At 33.9% G+C, this 16,486-nt stretch overlaps 1 protein-coding gene across 1 annotated transcript; it reads right to left on the bottom strand.

Annotated features, from left to right (window-relative positions):
• Positions 1–1,354: 1,354 nt before the first annotated feature.
• LOC109072940 (mothers against decapentaplegic homolog 4-like) lies at positions 1,355–11,194 on the bottom strand. The gene is made up of 9 exons (XM_042723461.1): positions 11,144–11,194; positions 10,591–10,765; positions 10,476–10,505; positions 10,019–10,066; positions 9,520–9,732; positions 9,273–9,377; positions 7,859–8,037; positions 5,031–5,232; positions 1,355–2,350 (listed from the first exon to the last, which is right to left on the bottom strand). The coding sequence occupies exons 1-9, from the start codon at positions 11,192–11,194 to the stop codon at positions 2,139–2,141; spliced, it is 1,215 nt and encodes a 404-aa protein (XP_042579395.1). The 3' UTR covers positions 1,355–2,138.
• Between the last annotated feature and the right edge of the window lie 5,292 nt (positions 11,195–16,486).

The raw sequence follows: 16,486 nt of genomic DNA on the forward strand, positions 1-16,486 counted from the left end.
TATACTGCATACTGGTTTTTAAATGTGAAATAGTCTGTAATGCACAATGCTAAACACTACTTGTGCCAAGTTGCATGTTTAATTCAAGTGGCATCCAGTTATCAGTGGAAATGAGTGCACTTATTTTGTATTTGTAATCTAATTTATGTATATCTTCAACTTTTGGCAACTTTTTTCAAATACTGAGACAAGATTAGCTCACATTTCTTTAGTATGTTTATTACTCTAGTTTAGTCACACTGAAAATCCATCAAATCGATCATTATACATTGGGCTATATGATCATGTATGTACTATGAACAATATACTGCAGTGCACGCTGCAAAAATAGAAGTAAGCCATTCTGAACACACCTTCATATTCAAAACTGTTGCCAACTCTTTATCTCAGGTTGCTCCATCTCCATGCCAACATGAACATGCATCACTAAAAAAAATATTAAAAAATGCACATCCATTGAGAGGACAAAACTGGTTAGTACAATGAAACAATCAGTATTGACCGTATCTAATCCACCTGGGCTAAAAGGAGGGAAAGTTTATTATCAAAGACAAAATGGGTTTGGCTCCAACTCCAAGAAATCATAATTCATGTCTTCTAATTGTCTAAAACAGATCTGGATGTAGGATGAGTCCGTTTTCACACTCACACCACAAAAACCCCCCACAGAAAAATTATAAAAAAAATTACACATGATAAAAACACAAAAAGCAAAAATATAACAAAAAAGTAAAAAAAAATCAAAAAAAAAAATAAAATAACACATACACATACTCATTGCAACGATTTGGAAGTGACAAAAGTTACTGTCACACATGCCTTGTTCATCAAAAACGATGTTCATAAAATATAATTTCTCATAAATGTTCAAACGCCATACCAGCTTCTGAGGCTATATTCAGAATAAAGTACAATCAATCTTTTCAAAATCTTAGTGTTCGGATCTCATCTTATCAACAGAATAAAAAAGGTTTCTCACAGGGGCAGATGTAAAATATAATTTCTGATCTGTATATAGCTGAACAGATTTCTGTGTAAATTTTAGTTTGTGCAACCATATTGACATGAACTGCTGCATTCAAATCAATGCAAATTATATAAATATTTAATTCATGTAAATATTTAGCTTGTTTTGTGATTGCTTCAGTTTCATAAAATGATGTAAATTGTTGCATTAAATAAAATAATTTACACTACCATTCAAGTTTTAGATCAGTAACATTTTTACTTTTTTTGTGAAAGAAGTCTTATGTGCTTATGTAGGCTGTATTTATTTGATCAAAAATACAGAAAAAAAATAAGTAATATTCTGAAATATTTTACAATTTCAGCTTTCTGTTGTAATATATTTTAAAATGTAATTTATTCCTGTGATGCAAAACTGAATTTTCAGCATCATTACTCCAGTCTTCAGTGTCACATGATCATTCAGATTAGCTGTTCAAGAAATCGGTAGTATACAAAAAGAATGGTTTTGCTATTTCTGGACTGCGTAAATTGTACGCAGTAAATAAAACCATTGTTACCTAAATTACCTGCATTCAATTTAATGCAATTATTTACAGAGATTTTTACATAATCGTTACTGAATGCAACAATTTACGTAATATGGAATTTTTGCCTACAGAGTTCATAAAACCTTTCAATTCAATGCCATAATTTACAGGAAAATGGTTTTATTAACTACAACGAAAGATACGTTTCTTAGTAAATTAGTCATAAAACTATTGGATTTGATTTTTTCAGATGATTTGCACAAGGTTCAGCTTTGTTGTGTGAATGATCATGTGCACAGAACATCAAACTCTGACATCTGTTTTCCACTGCAGTGTGTGTGTGGCCACTGTGCACATCTGACTGACATTGGATTAAACGCAATATGAAGACTCTACACATCTCCACTTAACCACTTCCTGTTTGAAATTCCGTAGTCAAGGTCTCAAAAAAGGGTGATTTTACTGTTTTGACGAACAGTCCTGTTGGATAGATCAGAGTTAGTGTTGTTTTGTAGTATTGCTGGTTTTCAACGTTTTGCCAGACGGCGAAACAAATCAGTGAAGACTCCGCTGACGTTCGTGGCTAAGGTCAAAGGTCAGCTGAGTGCACTGTAATAAGGTTAAAGGTTCAATGTTCGAGCATCAGTCCAGAGGTTGCGGGTCAGCTATAGGCATGGTGTGCAGAACCTCATCCAAGAGCTGCAGAGCGCGGTGCAAATGAATTTCTATCCAGCACGGGGTCTCCTTGATGCTCTGGCGAGGGTAATCAGGACCCCAGCCCTTCACGAAACTCATGCGCAGAATGCAGAGACGCCGCAGGTCGTCCACGCCGATGCCTGCCGCAGCAGACAGACCTGAGGACAGGCGGAGGGATCATATTATTCTATTAATTCATTATTATTCTAATAATTAAAAAAAAAAAATAAAATTACTAGAACAGAATGTCATAAAAATCATTTGTGACCCTGGTCCAAATGAATTCTTAGCAATGCATATTACTAATCAAAAATTAAGTTTTGATATATTTACAGAAGGGAATTTAAAAAATATCTTCATGGAACATGATCCTTACTTAATATCCTAATGATTTTTGGCATAAAAGAAAAATTGATAATTTTGACCAATACAATGTATTGTTGGCTATTGCTACAAATATACCTCAGCGACTTAAGACTGCTTTTGTGCTCCAGGGTCACATTTGTAGTTTCAGTATTTTTTGTTACAGAACGGTTAACAGAAACGAATACCATAAAATCATTTGCTTTTAAAGAACCATTATAGGACCTGATTGTCATGAAAATGTATAAATAAATAAATAAATAAATAAAGAATCATTATAGGACCAAACATCTTGAAAATTATTTGGTTCCAGTATTATATCTTTTTATATAATTATTATTTCTTTTCTTTTCTTTTTTTTAACGAAGAATCATTATAGGATCCAAACATAATGAATCACTTGGTTCCAGTATATAAAAAAATAATAATAAAATTAACAGAACTGAAAGTCATAAATTACTTAGTTCCAGTATTTAATAAATAAATAAATTAATTAATTAATGGAACCTAACATCACAAAAATTATTTAGTTCCACCAATTAAAAAAAAAGAAAGAAAGAAAGAAAGAAAGAAAAAGTTCACGCATTACTTGCATAATGGCAGAAAACTGATGTATTATGGATTTATACATGTACAAATGAAAGTTATTAAAGGAACACTCCGACTTTTTGGGACTTTAGCTTATTCACAGTATCCCCCAGAGTTAGATAAGTCCATACATACCTTTTTCATTTCAGGGGACTTTTTCATTTCTGTGCGTGTCTGTAAGTGTTTTTGACGCAACCCACCGCTAGCCTAGCTTAGCACAAAGACTGGATGGGAATGGATAATGCTAGCAGAGTAAATCCCAATAAGTGACAAAATAATGCAAACATTTTTCCTATTTACTTGTTGTGATCCTGTATAGTCACAGCGTGTAAAATAACAAGGCTATATGGGACAGAGACCATTTTTAATCGTATAAATACTGGGAACTATATTCTCACTAGGGTAGGAGCAAGCTTACGTTACTTGGGCGGAGTGGCTACTTGGGCGGAGTGATTAGCGCAGCCCCACGAGACGCCCTGTTGATGGTTCCGTAAACAAAAACAAACGTGACTAACTAGGCTAAGACGTCACTCGTGATCATGCTGACTTTAGGAATTGTCAGACTCAAGAGTAATTTTACTGTGTATCAAACCAAGATCCAGAACCATATAGTTTTGAGCCAGTATACACAGACGAGGAGTTACAAAGTGCCTGTAGAACACTCATCTCATCCTATTAAATAATTACACACAGAAATGTATAAAGAATTATTACAGGAATTGATATATTTGAAATGCAATTTATTACAGTGACCAAATAGGATTCAACAGCCAATAAATACAGTAATGTTAGATAATTTCAATTACAATAGCCAAGAAATATGGGGAAAGTATAAGTACTAGCAAAAGGCAAATAGTTTTTTGCACAATGAACCCACAGACAGTAACGTTAGCCTACTATTTCACAAACATTTTCTCAAAAAGAAAAATGCCAATCCCCCTCCAATTCATTAGAAAGTTGAATGTATTAGTCCTGAGAGTTACATTTAGCGCCGCTCATTTGTTATTGAGCGATGTGGTTCACGACAACACAATAATCACAATACTAATAGTCATCTCAAATATTCACGTAATAGTGTCACTACTAAGGTTATATTACATTAGCATGGCACTGTTACAATATGGCTAATGTTAGTCATCTCAAAACATAACGGACACACTTACCGCAGCAACAGGTGATCCAATTTGTCCCATGTCTTTATTATCGATGGGGTTGCTGTATCCTTTAGCACACGTTTCATGGTCCGTGTGGCAACTTGCATTTTTTCAAAATAGTCGTCCTACAGTAAAATGTTCAGAGCAAACGAAATACTTCGTGTGATGGTGTTTACAGGTGTGTTTGGAAATATACCCAGAACAAGTAGCCATCGATTCATCAGGTCAGCGTTTTTGATGGTTTGGAATTCTATGAAAGGTCATAGTATTACCTAGTCTCCCCCTGTTTTATTTTCGCAGCTCTTTAAATACAGCGAACACCCCATGACTGTACACTATAAATGTTGGACTATCTAGTAATTGCTGACTCTATTACTCCAACTCTGAGCGAACTCCTCTGCTCCTCACCACGGCGCGTCTCGGGTGCTGCGCTAATCACTGAGGGGGTGGCCTTGTATATTTGTACACGCTGTGACCTATACAGATCACAACATGTAAATAGTGAAAATGTTTTGCATTATTTTGTCACTTATTGGGATTACTAATGCTAGCATTATCCATTCACATCCAGTCTTTGTGCTAAGCTAGGCTAGCGGTGGGTGCGTCAAATAACACTTACAGAACGCACAGAAAATGAAAAAACCGTAGTGTCTGGACTTCATCTAATCTGGGCAGAAGAATACTGTGAATAAGCTAAAGTCCCAAAAAGTCGGAGTGTTCCTATAAGACTCACTGATAGCAGGGGCGATGCCTCCCAACGAACCTGGGATGTTTCCCGCCACCGCAGCCGCCTGAGCCGTCGCCGCCTGCTGCTGCATCTGCCGATGACACTGACGCAGATCAAACACCTGCAGACACCAAACACAGATATTCAGTAGTGATGCAGATGCTGTGAAGACATGTTGAATTACTCTTAAATGTACACTTTGTGTTAGCTAAAGCCACGTAAAGGAAACTATTAGGATGCAAACTTGTTACACTGCCCTGAAGCAGCACTAACACTACAAAAAATACTTCGACCAGCTGCCCATGCACACAAAATTGACTTTTTCTAATTTTATTAGTTGCGTTTGCTGTAAATGCATCAGCAAGTTCAATGTGGTTACATTAACTGAGATCTTTATTGTTCTTAGGTGCGATAAACCATGATGTTTGTAAACAGAAAAATTATTTTGTAAACAAATAATGATTAAATATTAATATTCTGATTGTAAATATAGACCAAGATCTAATATTGTTAATACTTTTCATTGTGCAAATATAATTTAATTACTAATGATTACTAATTATTATATAGGAATACTAATTTGGTTGAAAACAAATAGGATTTATTATTATTTAATTCTGAATACTTTGGTTGAAAAATCACAAAAATCATACAATTTTTTACATGTAAAATGACATTGCCACCTTAAAGGGATCATATGATGCGATTTAAATTTTTCCTTTCTCTTGCAAAGACTAAAGTCTCAAATCCAAAGAGATATTCTTTATAAAAGTTAAGGGTCAACCACATCCCCCTAAAACGACTCGTTCTACCACACCCCACATGTCTACGTCACAATGTGGGAAGATTTGCACAACAGCGCCCAGATGTTCACACAAAGAAAGAAGGCATATTGTTTATTCTCTCTGTTGCCGCAGCTGCCATGCTGTGGAGTCGCTGTGCGTTTCGTTGAAGTGAAACTTTGTTTGGCCTTCCAAAAGAGGACATGACTAGAAATCAGTGGTTAAGTTGTATTTACAACACTGTTCCAGAACAATTCAACCCAAATATTCAGATGTGTGCTGCGCATTTTATAAAGGACAGGGACTGTTTCCTGAAGCAGTAGCCTGGAATGCATCTGTGACACAACGGCTGTTTCTATAAAGCTGGGCAGTTCAAACTTTGCAAGGACAGTCTGGCGCTTCTTATTCACAGCCTGTAGGTTACGTTATGTTTTTTATATTTAAATAATTTGCCTATGATGATTCAAATGCGAGTTTTGAGCATTAGAGTAGGCTTGTTGTTTATTGTTTCTCAGATCACAAATGCAGACATGGTTTAATGTTTACGCAGCGCAATACACGACTCAACGCGTAAAAAGACAGTATAAATCATTATAATCAGTAATTATGTCCCCATTGGAAGCAACAAATGCCTCGTTTGTAATGGGTTTTATTGGTTTTGTCTCGTCTAGTGATGTCCGGATCGTGAACAAATCTTTCTATTTAACAGGATCTTCTTAGTGAACCAGTCGAACCAGTTCACCAAATATATCTGAATCGTTTGAAACGGTTCACATCTCCAGTACGTACTAATCCACAAATAACTTGTTATTCGGTTTATAAACGTGCCTTACACTCCCTCTAAATAAAACCAATATCCCGAGTTCTTCCGTTACTCCTAACAGTACATTGACTGAACTGCTAAAAGGGGGGGGGACTGCTAAAGAAAACCGATGATGGACGTGGGATGTGCACGCAGCCCAAGGGCATCGATGGATCTGATGAGTCTCGTGCTGCTGGCATATGAGACCGATTAGCTTTGTAAAAATCGACGTGTTTCAGAAGGTGGGGCATAGAGAAGAAACTATAATGTACATTATATATAAAAAAAACTTTGTTACTGGAAATAAAATCATCTTTAACTGAAATATAATAAAACTATATATATATATATATATATATATATATATATATAATATATATATATATAAATAAAATACACACCAAAATTACTAAAACTTTAAAATTACAAATGAGATAAAACAATATTTAAAATCTAATTCAAAATAATGAATAAAAACTATACATACAATCGCAGTGTACTGAAAACCCCCGTGATAAAGGGCCACAGGTGTTAGGGGTTATTTATTGATAATAACGATAATTCTTATCTTGCATTTCATTTAGTTATTAACTTGATGTATTAAATAACTATAATAACGATAATTCTTATCTTGCATTTCATTTAGTTATTAACTTGATGTATGAAATAACTAAAACTGAAATAAAATTAATAAAAACCATATAACATATGTGACCCTGGACCACAAAACCAGTCATAAGGGTCCATTTTTGTTAGGATCGGACAATATTTGGCTGAGATACAACTATTTGAAAATCTGGAATCTGAAGGTGCAAAAAAATCTAAATATTGAGAAAATCATCTTTAAAGTTGTCCAAATAAAGTTCTTAGCAATCTTACACCGGGTTACTAAATTCAAAAATTAAGGTTTGGATATATTTACGGGTGGAAATGTCGTAATTAATCTTCATGAAAACATGATCTTTACTGAGATATCCTAATGATTTTTTTTGCCATAAAAGAAAAATCTAGAATTTTGACCCATACAATGTTTTTTGGCTATTGCTACCCCCAGAGACTTAACACTGCTTTTGTCTTCCATGGTCAAATATCACATATAATAATAAAAAAAAAAAAAAAAAAAAAAAAAAAAAACAAAATAACTAAAACCAAAAAAAAAAATTCAGAAGAAATTCACAATATGAATACAAACTATCATAGTATCTCAATACCACTGACAAGGGTTACCAGTGATTATATAATTCTAATACCATCTCGATGGCCTCTGTGCGATGTACGTTACTCAGCTGGCCGAGGCAGAAGCGATCTCCACCTGACGGGTCAACATAACCATCCACGGTTACGACGGGACAGTTAGACGGCACCTTATACGTCTCGCCCACCTGAATGTCCATCTCAAAGTACGCAATCGAGCACCAGTAATCTGGAGCTGAGAGAAACAGCACGGTTACAAATCAATTAGTCCATTTAACACTTTTAATAAGCATTCTGAAATATGCATATTTAAAAAGTTAAACTAAAACGTAATATTTAAAATGAAAATGTTCTTCACCGCACTAAAATTATGCACTTCACTGATGATGGGAAAGTACATTGCTGCATGTAAAAACACATTACGATACTAATACTACAGTACATGATAAGGTGATGTACTGGGAGAATGAACTCAAGCTCTTCTGTTCTGCAAGGGGTTGTGGGTAATATGAGCCCAAAAACCCTCAATGGATATTAAACTTTTTATTCATATATACTGCATACTACAGATACAAAATTTATCAGGAATAATGTATGAACCACTAATCTTTGATAAGCCAACAGTGTAATTTTAATGTTATTTATATAGTAATATAGTTTTTATTAATATTTGGAATTAGCTTTAGAGATTTTCAGGTTTTATTTTTTACTAATTTTGAAACATTTTCGTTTTTTTTTTTTTTCTAATATTACATTTTAGGTTTTCATTTTTTTAATTCAGATTTATTTTTTTATTAAATTGTTTTATTTTTAAACTAAACAAAAAAGTGAAATGTTGCCTTGGCAGCTAACCAGGTTTTTTATCTATTTAAAATTTATTTTATTTCAGCTTTATTCAAATAACAAAACCGTGGTAACAGTTTACAATGAGGACCCATCAGTTAAGAATAACAATAAGCAATACATTAAACATTCAATTAAATACATTAAATAACAATAAGAAATACATGTGATCCTGTATTTATTAATATTTGTTAATAATAGTTAATAAAAACACTATAGGGAAGTTCACATCACAACTTTAATGATAACAACACAGAGGTATGATGTCATTGGAATCGCTGATGAATGATAAAAAGACTGACAGCCAATCAGAATCCACCTGACTTTAAAGAGCCTGAGCATTTAAAGCGGTAGACAACAAAACTACAGCATGTGCTTTTAATAAACAGGATGTTATCATGCGTTGGTGTTAGCTATTGTTATAGTTATCGTTCTTGATGTGGACAGGCCTCACACACTATAGGATCTCCAGTGTGTTTTATTCCTCACCTGGATGGGTGGATATGGGCGGCTGGAACTCAACAACACAAACAACTAACCATTGGACCAAGACAGACAAAGAGAAACATTTAATGATGAGAGTAAAACAGGCAGTGATGGTAGTTAGGGGTGGTTCTAGTGACTCACAGAAGTGGCCCGTGTGAGGAAGAGGAGGGTGGTGCTGCAGGTGGCCGTTCTGATGAGGGACGCTGGGAGGAATACTGCTTCCTCTGGGCCATGAGCTGGAGGCACCTAACGGAGGAAAACATGCACTCATAGAGCTATATCATCTATATCAGAGCATGATTGATTTATAGCTATAAGATGTATGAAGTGGCGCATGACATGTAAACAGGAGATGCTGGTTGCATAAAAGCATGAAATAATGACTCACTGGTTGGCCCGGCAGACATACTGGTGAATGCGGAAGTGGAGGCGGAGCTTGTGGAGTCAGCTGGTGGCAGGAGGGCGGGGCTGTTGAAAGCATTGGGCGGGGCAGAGGAAGAGGCTGTGTGCTGGATGATTTGAATACTGTGACCTCCATCAGCAGCTGAATGAGACGGCTGAGCATCGAACTCATCCTTCACCAGGACATCTACACTCGGACCTACACATACACACACAAAATCACTTATTCACCAGTCTGCAGTCATCTGATCATTACAGCAAAATCAGCTCCACTAGGAAACAGACTGTATATTATCCTGCTTATTTCACAGCTAATTAGCAAATAAAAGACATTAAATACTGCATTTAAAAGACATTCTTTATAAAGTCACTTCTGCTCACCAAGCCTGCATTTATCTGAACAAAAATACAGTAAAAACTACAATATTGTGAAATATCATTCCCATTAAAAATACAAGTTGAATATATTTTAAAATGCTATTTACTTCTGTGATGCAAAGCTGAATTTTCAGTCTTCAGTGTCACATGATCCTTCAGAAATCATTCTAATCTGCTGATTTGCTGCTTAAGAAACATGTATTATTATCAGTTGCAAACAGTTATGCATTTTTATTTAATAATATTCTTTTGAAATATTTTATATTGTAGTATTCTTTTTAAAATGTTTAACATTTTAAAACAAACCATGATCCTTTTTTTAATTCCTTTTTTTCCAGAAAGTTCAAATGAATAGCATCTTTTGAAATAGAATTTGTTTTTGTAATATTATAAACGTTATTGCTACTTTTGATCCATTTAAAGTCTGCCCCCAAATATTTGAATAGCAGTATTTTACAATTTATACAAAAAAATTATGAATTAAATATAACAATATGTAAATATAAGTATTGAAAATAAATATATATAAAATAAATAAATAATGAAATTAAAAAGCACCCTCACCTGGGCCTCCCAGAGTCAGAACAGACAGATCTGAAAATAGAAAGAGAATATATAAGAATTGTTCTACATGATAAGAAAGTTTGAAATCCCAGCAAGATAACAGAAGGCAGTTCACCGATGCTGGGAGACACGACCCTCTCGTAGTGGTACGGGTTCACACACACTGAGTCACATTTCAGGTCAAAGGCACACTGGCAGTATTTCACGTGTTTCAGCTCGTTCTTGTGCAGGTCTGGCCATCGCCACAGCCGTGCGTATATGACATGAGGAAATCCTTTACGACCGGCCACCTGAGGAACAAATCAAATGCATTCACACATCCCAAGTAAACTGTGGTTACAGAAATTAAGATACGGGACAGAGTTCTCATTTCTAACATCCCAGGAATAGTTCACCCAAAAGTAATAATACTCACCCCCTCAGGCCATCCAAGATGTAGATGAGTTTGTTTCTCCATCAGAACAGATTTGGAGGAATGTAGCATTGCATCACTTGCTCACCAATGGATCCTCTGCAGTGAATGGGTGCCGTCAGAATGAGAGCTGATAAAAACATCACAATAATCCACACCACTCCAGTCCATCAGTTAACATCTCACGAAGAGAAAAACTCTGCAATTGTAAGAAACAAATCCAACATTAAGACATTTTAACTTCAAATCATTGCACCCAGCTACAATACAAGTCCATAATAACTGATTTCTCCAGCGAAAACGTCATCCCTCGCCTGCATCAGAAGAGAAACATGCACCCATCAAGTAAATTCACAAGTGAACACAGTCCAAAACAGTTTTAAACAAATATGCCAGTGGATTTTGATGTGAACGGACAACAGGGGAGGGACTTTTTTACTGGAAGACGTGTTATTATTGATTACGGACTTGCAAGTTAGCCAGAAACGACAGTTTGAAGTAAAAAAAAAACATCTTGATGGATTTGGTTCTTACAAACACACAGCTTATGGCTTCACAAGATGTTAATTGATTGGCTGGAGTGCTGTGGATTACTGTGATGCTTTTATCAGCTGTTTGGACTCTCATTCTGACGGCACCCATTCACTCCATTGGTGAGCAAGTGATGCAATGCTAAATTTCTCCAAATCTGTTCTGATTAAGAAACAAACTCATCTACATCTCGGATGGCCTGAGGGTGAGTACATTTTCATTTTTGGGTGAACTGTTCTTTGAAGGCAGTAAAATCGTTGATTTTTATAATCAAACAACAAAACTTTTGCACTCACTATTCTAATTCTATTAAAAAATAAAAATAAAAAATCTAACTACCTTTCTAATCTTTTTATATTCTATCTATTTTCTTTTCATTTATTATACAATTATAAATAAAGACCTCGAACACTAGCTTGCTCTATTTCTTTTTCCTATTCTATCTGTTTTCTTTTTATTTATTTTATTATTTAAAAGCCCTTGCTACGTGTACTGCGTTTAGGCTAACTGAGACTTGTTATAGCACTTATATATCATTGCTCTTTTGTTGTTTTTGATTGCTTCCATTGTCCTCATTTGTAAGTCGCTTTGGATAAAAGCGTCTGCTAAATGACTAAATGTAAATGTAAACAGACCTGCAGTCTACCGTCTAGGGTGCGCTGTATAGTCACATTTATTGGGATGAGCTCTGTTCGTCGTGATGGCAGTGATCAGAGAGTCTAGCTCCTCCTTCTTCTCCTTCAGCTTCTTCACCAAGCTCTCTATCGCTCCTTTGAAGAACGACTCGCTCTCTCCTCCCTGCCGATGGCACATGAGACTGTGGAGGATGCTCAGACAGGCATCATTACTGGTGGGTGTGCTGGAGACGGACATGCTGCTGGAGTTACATTCGAGCGCAGGTGAGAATAAACAAACCCACGTCCTTCAAACCTCCCAAGAGTCTGTCTTCACACCCTGATGTCGAGACGTGCTCTACAGCAGCCTAAAAACACAGAGAGACTGTGAGCTTGACTTCATATTTTTACTGTGCTTTAGTAAAATAAAATTATGTCATGCCTATATTTGATCTGAATAATTGCATTAGATAGATAATGCATAAAACAAATACAATGAAGTAAATAAATTATGTTCAACACAAGCATATCATTACTTTTTATTCTATAAACTGATTTACACATAATTCTGTTCATATTCATGCAGAATTATTGGTTAATCAGATTAATTAACAATTTAAACAGTGATGATGGAAACACATACCATCCCAATTAAGTCATACTGATCTATTAACAAATTATAAACTCATCAAAAGCAAATCATTACACTTAATTATTACAGCAGTCAAATATGTGAAGGTGACAATAATAAATCACAGTTCACTCTCTTATGACAATACAACTGATCTCACAATGAGGCTTACGAGCTAACTGGCTAGCAGTACTCCTTAAATGTGTGGGGAACGGAGAAATAAAGCGCCTACATTACTGCTAGAGTACGATATGAGGCAGAAATTCAAAATAAAATGAGAAAATAATACAAACAGAAACGCTTACGATTCATGGCGTCAAGGCAGGGAGACTGTCTCTACGTAAGCGCTGTGATGTCATCGCTCGAGTGACGTCGCCGTGAGCGTAAATACGCCCCGCCCACACAGATGCTGAGCGCTGCTAGAGTAAAACAGCTGGTGTAAGATTACAAAAAAACAATCATAGGCTAAATGTGTTATATACTAGACCGAGAATACTCAGTCTTACTAAAAACGGTGCTTTATTCATGATATTTATTTCCAGTTTGATGAACGAGTTGGAAACAATTTTATTATACTTCACACTGTTTCACATAATTTTAAAAGAATTGTAGGCAGTATGTCGTAGGCCTCTATACAGTACATTTCTGAACATAATTCATGATTTGGCACTCCTAGACTGATGGAACTTTTTTTTTTTTTTTTTTTTTTTTTTTTTGAACCAGCAATTGGACAAAATTTAAATAAAACATTTGAATATTAGTTTTATAGGCATTTAAGGACTTTATAGTATGATCTAGGTGGGAAACTATTTTTTTTTTCTTTTTTTAGAGGCCTGAATGAGCAAAATATGTAGTTTGGTGGATATTTATGAGGCTAAAAAGATAATATTCTGATAGCTTGTAATGTAAACCAATAAAATCTTTATAATGGTATAGCAGAAAACCTGCATAAAATTTATATAATTATCAATCGTCACTGAATATATTCCAATAATGTCTCAGTAAGATATGTAAATGCTTATTTTTATGATAAAACAATGCAATGCAATACAAAGTTTACAATCATGCTAAAAAGCATTTTACCTGCTAAAAAGCCTAAACTATCAATCAGACGACAGAAGGCATGTAGTAGATTGAGTGCAACAGGTTTTTCAGAAAGGTTTTGAATGATCATGCTGATAATTTAGAGGTCTGAAACAGTAGGTTTTGTAGGGTAAAGCATCATCATACACAACACTGAAATGGTTTATACCTGTCATTAGACAAACAAGACTTACCAACCTCAGTCCACTGGTCCAGCAGCCTCTGTCTATGAAAATAAAATGATTAACAACTACTAAACAAGTTAAAATCTTACCTGCTCACGGATGTCCAACAGAGAGGCGTACACATTTAACATACCGCTCACTCATCCAATACACATTTACTTAAAAACTCAGCTCTAAATAAACAACACTCAAGAAAATGGTGAAAATGACTTTATTCAAATATTTCCTTGTATTAAAATATAATCAAAAATGCTTCCATGCATAAGATACTACTGTGTCAAATTCTTCTTGAGCCCAATAGTTAGCGTGAGAAAGTCTTCTGCGAGGATGACCTCCACCCCGAAAAATATATATTTTTAAAATCGTAATCTTATAGTTCAATCAATGTTGTAACATATCTGCTTAATTAGTGATATTAAATGTTTACTGTATTAGCAGATGTAGTATATACTGTAATTGGTAGGTTGGATGTTTTAACACCCTGCCAGTTCACTGGCTGTTCACATGCTGCGTAACAGTTGAAAAAGTATAAAAGAGAAATTAAAATCTATAAAAGGTTTTTATTGTTTGCTTTAGATTAAAAAAAAAACTCTGAAATTGATTCAGGGTTGACTCGGTTAAAAATTACTTTTGCTTAGTAATATATTATCATATTTAGCATTTTAAGCCATATCAGCATCAAAGGCTATATTATTAAAATATATGAAATTCAAGAATAATAAGATTTATCAGCCTTAATAACAATACTTCAATAAATTATATACAAAAAACAATTTGCATATAAGTAGAAATTATATGTTTATATATTATAATTTTTTTTTTACAAACTGCTAAATAAATTGATAGTTGATTTATAATATATAATATAATATTATATTATTCACACAAATTTTTTATTCCAGAAGAACCTTAAAAAATGGTCCATTAATGCACTGTGAGTAAAAGAACTTAAAGCAGGACACTGTAATAAAATGTGATTTATAATCAAGGAAGACTTACCAAAAAATAAATAAATAATAATAATAAAATAAAATAAAAAAAAAACACATAGGTAATTCTTCTCCTTTCAATAAATATACATGGGACCAAATCATTATCTTATAAACAGTCTGGTCATATCTATTTTCAAAATAAAAGCAATGATTAAATCTTTCATTTATAACTGGATTCTCTTAATATTCTGGATTCTCTTCATAGGCCTAATTTGTTGTGGATTCATTCATTCCATTCAATTTACCACTTTTCAGAAATATATACATTTAATGAGTCTTGCTGAGTAATATAATTTCCTAAGAGAACTTAAACTAGGACAGTTTAATAAAATATATTTAAAACATTCAGAAACAGCATTCAAATTTTGTTCAATAAAAAATACTTAAGTTATGAAAGTAACAATAACTCAAGAAACTACAGCATATTGGTGCAAACTATCATTTTACCATAGCATTTTTTGTACACATTAAAAGGTAGAAATGTATATCTATAAGCTATATTCACATTTCAGCCTTCTGGAAATCTAGGCTGGTAACTGAAAAAGAAAGACAGTTCAAAACCCCAAATTCTCCCTAATTACTGTGCACTTGATAAAAAAAATATATTTGTGTATACAGAACTGTTTTTTGAAAAAAAGTAAATAAATAAAACTTGTATTGTGCAAGAATTCATTCAATTATAATGAATTAACAAAAAGCACACGCACTTCACTTTCCATAATGTAAAGCAGCACACGCACTTACACACACACACACACACACATATGAACAAAATCACTGAACAAAATTATGAACTCAACACTTTTGTTTTTGCTCCCATTTTTCATGAGCTGAACTCAAAGATCTAAGACTTTTTTTATGTACACAAAAGGCCTATTTCTCTCAAATATTGTTCAAAAATCTCTCTAAATCTGTGTAAGTGAGCACTTCTCCTTTAATGAGGTAATCCATCCACCTCACAGGTGTGGCATATCAAGATGCTGATTAGACAGCATTGTCTACAATCAAGACTGGCTGAAGAAGAAAAGAAAGCAGACGTGCATCAGTGACAGGGACTCACTGCATTAAGACAGCTCAGCATAACATCACACACTAGTCTAATAGATCAGTTTAATCAGAACAGAATTCCCAGGGAATCTCTTATTATTAGTAACCTATTTAACTGTACAATTAAAATGTTCAGTATTTTTTTTTAATAAATCAGTAAAAAAAAGAAAAGAAAATTAAATATGCTAACTGTATATCAGCATAAATTAAAAAATGAGTAGAAGTATATTTTAGTATATACTATTTTAGTATTTTACTATTAACATTCTATTTTTTTCATTTAAATTAATTTTAACCTGTAAAATATTATAAACCAGATATTATAACAGTAATTAATATATACATATAGATTAAAATTAATTTGTATATATATATATATATATATATATTTTTTTTTTACAGAATTCCCAAGGCATCTCTTTTTTTATGTATATTACTCTATAGAATTCAATGTTACGTAATATTAGGATTCATTTAAAATGAAATTAGTAAAATAACCTAATGTGCAAATGTCAT

The sequence above is a fragment of the Cyprinus carpio genome, chromosome B5 (assembly GCF_018340385.1).
Source record: "Cyprinus carpio isolate SPL01 chromosome B5, ASM1834038v1, whole genome shotgun sequence".
NCBI lineage: Eukaryota > Metazoa > Chordata > Actinopteri > Cypriniformes > Cyprinidae > Cyprinus > Cyprinus carpio.

Bases quoted from the DNA above. Each gene is read 5' to 3' on its own strand.
- LOC109072940 (XM_042723461.1), bottom strand. From the start codon at position 11,194: ATGACGTTTTCGCTGGAGAAATCAGTTATTATGGACTTGTATTGTAGC. The intron at 10,766-11,143 runs GTGCAATGATTT...TTTGTTCCTCAG, and splicing joins TGGACTTGTATTGTAGCTGG to GTGGCCGGTCGTAAAGGATT. The intron at 9,733-10,018 runs GTAAATAGCATT...GTGTATGTGTAG, and splicing joins TTCAGCTTTGCATCACAGAA to GTCCGAGTGTAGATGTCCTG.